Source organism: Fistularia commersonii, chromosome 12, assembly GCF_037954325.1.
Source record: "Fistularia commersonii isolate RoL2024-O1a breed Wild chromosome 12, RoL_Fcom_v1.0, whole genome shotgun sequence".
Taxonomy (NCBI): domain Eukaryota; kingdom Metazoa; phylum Chordata; class Actinopteri; order Syngnathiformes; family Fistulariidae; genus Fistularia; species Fistularia commersonii.
The window spans coordinates 2,043,509-2,052,500 of NC_141295.1; the positions used below are offsets into that span (position 1 = coordinate 2,043,509).

The following is an 8,992-nucleotide window of genomic DNA, read 5'->3' on the forward strand; positions in this document are numbered from 1 at the left end:
TTGCAGTGAAAAAAATCTGACCGGCCGCTGAATGGAAAGTATTACAAAGCGGATTCATAAGGCAACACAGCAGAGCATCAGCCAGCGGATGTGAGGCCATTGGTTTATTCTAAAAAGTGCTGCAATGCATACAGAGTACAGTCACATCTGCCGAGGGGCTAAACAGCAGCAGCAGCAGAGAATGGTGGAAGAAGTTGCTGTCGGTGTCCGGGGCGAATACGTCGAATGGTTTTGGAGTCGGGGTGTGTGTGTGTGTGTGTGTGTGTGTGTGTGTGTGTGGAGGTTGGGGGTGAAAACTGCACTTACGGTGAACGGTGCACTTCTCGGTGAAGTTGTTCTGGAAGTGAAAAAGAAGAAAAGTGAAATTTGACTTTGCAATGCGAGGTACGGCGGGGGGAGGGGGATGTATCTCAATTTGTTTACGTATCGGTCAGGGGTCGGCAACCCGTGGCACTGAGTGGCTTGGGAAAGTAATTCTAAATATTTAGTTGATTTAATTGATTAATATTTATTTTATTTGTTTTAGTTCCTTTTTTTTTTATTTTAGTTCTAAGTTGGACGATTATTGTGATGTTGAAATATTAAAATAAAATTATATTTATTATTTCGCTCAAAATAACCTTCACACTCACGGAAGCCGATTTGCAGATGCTGAGTCCCATTAAGAAGATATTTTCCAAATATTTATTTTTATTGTTTACTGAAAGGGATTTTTTTTTCCCCAATTTATTTCTAAAATTCAGGTCAAGGGTACGCTACATGCTCTGAAAACCCAAAGCTCAAAATGTTCAAAATGTGTTCCATTCCATAAAAATGAAATTTAATTTTCTCTGCAACACGCTACACACTTGTTTATATACTGCTCAAAAAAATAAAGGGAACACTTGAACAACACAAAGTAACTCCAAGTCAATCACACTTCTGTGAAATCATAGTGTTGAAGCAACACAGATTCATTTTGACTTGTTTTAAGGACATGACATCACAGTTGGATCCGCCTGGAGTTTGTTTTTACACTTTAATTTTGAGTGTGATTCCTAATCCAGACCTCCATGGGTTGATACAATTGATTTCCATGGATCATTTTTGTGTGATTTTGTCGTCAGCACATTCAACTGTGTAAAGAGCAAAGTATTTCATAAGAATATTTCATTCATTTAGAACTTTTTAAGTGTTCCCTTTATTTTTTTGAGCAGTGTACAAAGTGTAAAGGTAATAAAAAGCAACACACACAGTGATACCTTTATTTTAGACGGCAAAAATTATTTGCGGCTCCCAGTGTTTTCTTTTCCTTTTCCGTGGAAACCGGGTCCAAATGGCAAAATGGGTGTTAAAGGTTGCCGACCCCTGGTCTAGGTAAAGGCAGCGCTCGCCACCTCCATCTCTCCACGCTGAGGAAGAAACCTCGGGGGGGGGAGGGGTCTATAAAAAGTTGACCCATCTCAGCCCCGCGGACTCGCCTCCAAGCCAGAGCAGCCGCAGCATCTGATCTCTCAGAGCAGCTGTCCTCTCCCTGCATCAGCACAACAAATACTTTACATTGACCTGACCTTTTCCTCTCCTGCATCACTAGCCAGGCTGTATCCGCCCCCCCCCTACCATCAGCCACACACACACACACACACACTTGTTGCACTTAACACCACTACGAAAAACCCTGTGCACAACCCCCCTGCCTGCCGTGCACTTAGACACGAATCCCTCAGGCTCAGAGTGTTACATTATTGCCCGCACATGCTGGAGCAAAGGGGTCTTGGACTCGTAGCCCGCGGGCCAGTTGTGGCCCTCGGAACAATATTTTTCCCGCCGGGAATCAGGATCTTTGTGTTTTATAAAGTGGGTTTGAAAAATAACAACATTGAAAAGTAACTTGGCAATTTTGCTTCAAAATTTGAAAAGGATTTTTTGATGAAAAAACATCTAGTCACATTGTTCTTTTCTTATTTCCATTAAAAAAAAAACGACGCAAAAAACGATAACAAAAAAAAAGGGCAAAATTAAATCGATTGATTTAATAACCGGAATAGACTTGTAAACATTATACGTCCTTTTATACATATTAAAATGATCTTCTTTTTTCTTATTTCTATGCAAATCACAAAAAATGTTAGCAAAAAAAAAAAAAAAGGGCAAAATTAAAAACTTTAATTTAATAACCAGAATCGGCACCATTAGCCTTGTAAACATACATGCTAACAATCAATTTTCTAATAAATTCTAGTGGCAAGTTTTACCACAGTGACAAGATTTTCTCTTTTAACTCAACAATTTTTTTAGGGTGTAATTTTTTCGATTCTTTTTTTAATATTATTTTATCATGTATTTTTAAGAGGAATAGTTCATTACATATAAAGATTTTTATAATTTATCTGTTTACCTCCTTTACACTAAAACAAAGGAAACATTTGGGCTTAGTGTTACTTCTAGGTAATGATTTTACTGGTCCGGCCCCCTTGACATCAAATTAGGCCGTTTTGAAAAGCCGGTTGAAGAAATTTGAATATCATGAACGATATTTAAAAGGTCTTCAACAAGTCAACCTAATGCCCCAGGACGAAATACGTCTTTAATATATTGCAAAGGTCCATTCACACTGACCACTTCCCTCAGTTTTACCCGCAAACTGCGTGAATATATACAGATTACGCCAGACTGAAAGCTACTGTCTGTCTGTTTTGCTAATTATATGTATAAAGCGCCATTGTTTTTATTAGTTCCAGTTATGCCATGTGTCAAACTACAGCATGGCGATGACAACATTGCAGTGTGCGACCTCTTTAAATGCACATATTTAAACAGCTCGTGCCAATTTGCGTGTACATTTTGCCAATATGTGGTATTCATTGTTCACTGATTTAAAATCCAATTGTATTCTTTTTTTTTTTTTTGCATATTTTCCACATTGTCTTAGCTTTCAGTTTTTAATGTTTTTGAAAAAGTATCAACACGTTATTATCCACTAATTAAAAAAAAAACATTTTTTATGTATGAAATGACTGAAAAACAAACTTTTCCTTGGTTTGTGGCAAAAAGAGTGGCTCATTCACTACATTTCTTTAAGTTTTTTTTGGATACATATTACTGTCAAAACAGCTTGACGATAATGTGAAATTAATATCAAATATATTATAAATGCAAAAAATATATTTTTTATTAAAAGATATAAATAATATATAAATATAAAGCATATATATTATTTACATATAAATATAATAAATATTGATAAATATTCATATAAATCTAAAGTATCATATTATTAATATCATATATTATTGTTGTTGTTCTATTTATATTATCATACTAAATTATTTAACTATTATATGATTAATGTTATTAAAATATTGATATCATGTTTAGATTAATATGAAAACGTAAATAATCTTAATCTCATATATATTCTTATGTAAATGTTTCTGAAGAGGATAGACCATATAAAATAGGAGTAGGTAGGGTTAGCATTGTTTCGGCAGTTGCGCATATTTGTTTATATCTAATATACTTGTTAAGAACTGGTGTCCACTTGGTTTCCTGAGATAAACAAGGGCCATTTATTAAGAATAACTTGATGTTAAGTGTCACGGAGTGGAATAGTTTCCTCTGACTTCTAACCCAAGAATAAACCATGTAAACAAACTTGTCTCACACTATCAAAATAGCCCGGCGATGTGTAATGCAGAATAAAGGGAACTCGACCAACTCGCTCCAGGCGAACGGCTAAGAATCTCCCAGCATGCAACGGCGGAGCTCGACGGGGTCGGATAACCTGTCATGAAGCTACTGCATGTCTATTAACGCTGACATGCCGCAGCTAAAGCGACAGCGCTGAACCCTTGCTTTAGATACACGCCAAAAAGATGTAAAATAACAAGTGTGAGTACCAGCATTATATCAGCATTAATCACAAAAGTAGGTCACGTTAAATAAAATTCAATTTAAAGAGAATGTTAAATTGGCTTCATCCGCCATTTGTTATCCCATTAAAGAAGCAGTTCAACCTTAAAATAAAAGTTGAAAAAAAAAAAAAAAAAAAATCTTGATCAAACGTAGAAAAAAAATTGACCCGACATGCCGAAATCATCGTGTAGAAAAAAAATCATAATATAGAAAATACGCAGATTAAATTATGTGAATTGCGTAAATATTATCTCAGTTCGGTGAAGACCTGAAGAAAGTCTCCAAAATCGAAAATTCCCCAAAGAAAGCAACAGTAAAATAGAATAAAAAATTACAAGAAATGAATCCCTTTATTTTCTGTATAAACATGTTCTAGCGTATTATTTTAACAGGGTTAACAAATTTATTTAATTTTCAGTTGAGTAAAAAACAGACGTATCTCGTCTCAAATTGTTAGTTTTGCTGATGATCCTGTTTGGAATCTTAAATAAATAAACGAATATGGCATTTTGGAAATTATGATGAATATACTAAAATTCATGGCAAGTTATTTTTCTTTTAGAAAAGCGCAACTTAGAGCAGACTTGGGCATTTTTGCTTTTTCTTATTCTGCCTGCCAAACAATTTTCATTTAATATTTTAACATGTATTTTCATTCAATAATTAAGTGAATTTAGTGAATTTAGAAACTCCTTATTTTTTTTCTTTTTGTTTGATTTTGTATGGATGATTACACTCAAAATAATATGACCATTAATGATTTTAACGTTGAAATAGAATGCCGCAAAAATTCAAATATTTAAATCGCAAGCAAGGAAACAGCAAAAAGAAAACAGAAAAATAGTGCTTTTTTTATGTCGATTTGTAACGTCCATGTGTTATGACTAAAACGAAAACATTTTTAAAATATATAAATATATTTTTTTTACAGATTCAATCCATTTTGCAGCAATTCCTTAATCAATGCTTCAGATTAAAAATTGAATTAATTTTTCTGCATTTTTTTTCAAAGATGGAACCTCTAAGTCAAACCATTTACACCTGTATTAGACTTTTAAAATGAGGGAAATTGAAAAAAAAGAAGTAATACTTTTTTTATTCAAATTTCAACGCTGGAATACACTTTAATCGGGGAACCTGAAAATTCAGTCACCATTTCATTTTGCATAAATTCTTTGTCGCTGCTCTTCCAATTCAAAAAAGTATTTATTTTTCTCAAACCGCTTCATTTAATTCCTGCATAAGGCTTTTAAAACTGGTCAGATTAAATGATTTTTGAATAAAAAAAAAAAAAAAAAAATCCTCAAATTTCAACACTTATTTATATTTTAATGTATCATAATTGTAGCTATCCATCGCTCATTGAATTCTTGTTTATTCAAGGATAAACACATATAAAAGTGCTTTTCCCTGTTACCAATTTGTTGCGTCTACTCTTTGGGAGAACATGTCTTTCATTAACTACGGTGTTATAACTTTAACAATAAATTAAACTGACTTAACAGATAGTTTTTTGGTTTTCTTACAGCATAAAATCCATTTTGCAGCAATTCCTTCTTGTGCTTTTGATTTATTTTTCTCTTCAATCAAGCAAAGTGAATGGGTTATTCATTTAGAAATAAAAAGCGATACTTTATCCTTAGCGGTTTCTGTCTGTGTATTCAAATTACAAACACTGAAAATATAATTTCTATATAACATATGGAAAAATACTTATATATTCTGGTCGTGCCATATCTGCGCAATATAGGGAACTGTTTTTGGACAACGGTTGGAATGTAATAACTAATAAAATGTAATCACTTTTTCATTTCATTTTGTAATTTAGCCGCATTTTTTAATAAACGGACACATTTTGTAATAAACTGCCCCTACGCATTTTGTAATAAATTTTGCCGCATCATGTAATAAGTTATTACATTTTGAGAAGATTATTACAAAATGCACTTGCAACTTTTTTATTCTCTAGGAAATGTAATAACATGGAATTTATAGATTATTCTCTGTTAATGCAACCTTTGAATAGTGTACTGATAGTAATTGCTAAGTACTGCTACTAGGCTAATACAGTGATACTAATAATAGGCCTAGCTTTTACAAATACTTTAAGAATAAGAATAAGAATAAGAATAAGAATAAGAATAAGAATAAGAATAAGAATAAGAATAAGAATAAGAATAAGAATAAGAATAAGAATAAGAATAAGAATAAGAATAAGAATAAGAACATCTTTATTTATCCCGAAGGAAATTGTTGTGCCAGAGATTCAAGTAAAACATAACAATAATAGATAATAGTAGGAAGGAGGGAGAATAAGAAATACAAATAAAATATAATATATAATATTATATATATATATATATTTGAAGTAAAATAAAATACAATTAACAAACAAATAAACTATGCTTTAGAATTGTTATTAAATAATGCACCATGTTATTACATTTCCGAGAGAATAAAAAAGTTGCAAGTGCATTTTGCAATAATCTTCTCAATATGTAACAACTTCTTACATAATGCGCCAAAATCTATTACAAAATGCATTGGGGCAGTTTATTACAAAATGCGGCTTTATTACAAAATGAAATGAAAAAGTTAGTACATTTTGGACGTTTATTACAAAATGAGGCTCAACACACACCTGTCGGAATAAAAACTAGGTACCGGAGGTGCCTAAATCTTACGATTTAAAAATGAAATACACCGAAGGATTCTATCGATGTCTTAAAGGCCTGATATGGTCTGATATCGAGTAACCGGCTCCTAATTTAAAGTTTTAGTCCTGAAATGTTTCAACTTACATGTGCAATGAGACATTTTCTTGGTCACCGATGCTCCACTACGAAGCTCATCGTTGTTCCGTCGAAGGAAGGCGGGGCGATGATTCTTGGACCTTGTTGCGTCGTGATACTGATGATGGGCTTCCTGTCGCCGCCCGCCGCGCTCCCTTGACCCGTCACGTGTCTCAGACTCACGGGCAGCGACCTGTGCGGAGTCTCTCCGGTCGCGTTGTAGTAGGCGGCCTCCGCGGTGATACCGGCGGCGGGACTCCTTGGGTTTTTCAGTTTCTCCCCGACAGCGTCGTCGGACAGACCCGGCGACCGGGGCAACGGCGCCTGGGTCGCCAGGGTCGGCGAGGGGACGAACCCCGGGTAGATCACGTACGTGGGCGCGTACGCTCCGGGACTCACGGCCAGGGGGGGTAAAGCGAGAGGCACCGGGGTGACGGGTGTGACCGGAGCCACCGGCGAATGGGGTACGTCCACGTATCGCCCCGTCTCCGGGTCGAACAGTCGCTTGGTGGTCGCCTGTACGGGCGTGTCGACCAGATAATAATGTCCCGTGGTTGGATCCAAGAGCATCTTGCGCTGAGTGTGTTGGACCGTCTCTCTCGCGGGAGCAAGGGGGGGGGAGAAACACATCACCTGCTGTGTTTGGGACGCCGCCACCGGGGGGCGATAGAGAGCGGAATTCGCGTACTCCATGATCAGCGGAGACGTTTTCCGCGCCGACCTCTTTTCTCGCTGGATCGCCTCTTCGGACGCGGGGTCTCGTTTCAGCACTTGGATTTCACTCGTGTAGCCCGGTATGGCTAAGTAGTTTTCGGCGTCCGAGCCGCCGTGCGTGACGGTCGCCGGGCTGACCTTCCCCTTCTCCGACTCCTCTATTTTCTCTATTTTCACCGAGACGGGAGCGGGCGGAGTCTCCGAGCTTTTCGCCTTGTTGCCGTCAAACTGAACGACGCTCTTGTCGCTGAACGTTTCGCCTTGCGTTTTGAAAGTGTCGTCGTCGTCGTAAGGAACGCGTATGATGCTCGGCGACCCTTCGTTTCCGTCCGGTTCCTCGACCCCCTGCTCCTCGCTGGCGATCAGCGAAAGCACGTGGCTGTCGGTGACGGGTCGCGGCGCTTGGGATTTACGCTTCCATTCGTTTCTGTCGAAAACGTAAAGCTGCTCCATCGTTTTCACCGCGGCTTTGAGTTTCTCCAACGCCGCCTGTTTGGGTATCTTAGGCTCGAATCTCCTCTCGGCCGTCTCGCCGAGAAACTTCTCCTGTCGTTGTTTCGGCTGCTTCTCCGCGACCGTTTGCGTCTCCGGCTGGTCGAGGTTGAGCTTCTTCGCCACGACGGCGCGCCCTCCGGCGACAGGTTTGCTTTCGCTCCGGGACGTCTCGGACGGTGCGTCCGCTTCGGTTTGTTTCCGGGACGCCTCCTCCGTCCGCGGTTTCCCGTCGGTTTTCACCGATTGACACTTAATCACGATAGGAGAAGGTAACGCGTTCTTCGCCGGTTCTTTTTTAGCCTTCTCGTCGACACTTTCACCCGCCGCCTTCCCGTCGCTCCCGTCCAAAGACACAAAGGGATACGAGCTCTTCACGAGTTTCCGCACATCCCTGACGCGATAAATCGGCGTCTGAAACTTGCATTTGGTTTCCCTCACGTCCCTGACGGTAAAGTTCGGGATTTTATCCGACGCGGACAAAATGTGGTATTTCGTGTCCCCCGCCGCCGCCGCCGCCGCCGCCGCCGCCGCCGCCCGGAAGGTGTTGACGCTGTTGAAACTGATTTTGGGAGTCAAAAGGTTGGCGATGTTAAGCGTGCAACCTTTGTTTTCTTTCACGCTCCTCAGGCAAATCTTTATCCCCGGTGCTTTGGCGCCCCTTTCCAAGTCTTCTTTGCCTCCGTCGGCGTTGTCGGTTTGGAGCGATTTCTGCGGAGGACCCGAAACGGACGGCTCCGTGACCTCGTCGTCTTTTGAAAAACGCCGGCAGCTCGGAACAAAAAGGAGCTTGGTCAACATGCTGCCGGCGTCCAGCTCTTCTTTGTCGTCGCTTTCCTTTCGGGTCGGCGCGTCCGGTTCGTCGTCTTTCCACGAATCGAAAGCGCTTCTTTCGCTGTGGCTCAACAGGGCCTTCGGAGTTTCGTCCGGCTCCTTCTTTTTCACCTCGTCCGGCTTCTGCACCTCCCGCGGCTCATCGGCGGGTTGCTCGTCCCCGGAGTTGCCCGTAAACCCCGACCCCGATTCCGAGGTCTGCCTCTGGAGGCCTCGCCCGGCGCTCCTGTCTTGGTCTCTCAGCTGGCAGCACGGCGAGACGGCGG

The 8,992-nt window shown here is 39.8% G+C and overlaps 1 protein-coding gene across 5 annotated transcripts in view; it reads right to left on the bottom strand.

The window, feature by feature from the left end:
* Positions 1-8,992, bottom strand: part of LOC147228097 (uncharacterized protein C4orf54-like) — a 53,370-nt gene that overhangs the window by 42,724 nt on the left and 1,654 nt on the right. For 4 of the 5 annotated variants that reach the window (XR_015106890.1, XR_015106892.1, XR_015106891.1 and 1 more), the window contains exons 1-2: positions 6,696-8,992; positions 307-337 (exon numbers count right to left, since the gene is read on the bottom strand). The exon at positions 6,696-8,992 is cut by the window's right edge and continues 1,654 nt beyond it. Coding sequence is in view for 1 of the 5 variants with exons in the window: in XM_086156315.1 (XP_086012441.1) it covers positions 6,720-8,992 (2,273 nt within the window). In the remaining 4 variants the exon portion in view is untranslated. Of the gene's footprint in view, positions 1-196; positions 338-6,695 lie in introns of those variants that run through there. The other variant, XM_086156315.1, reaches the window with a different exon arrangement.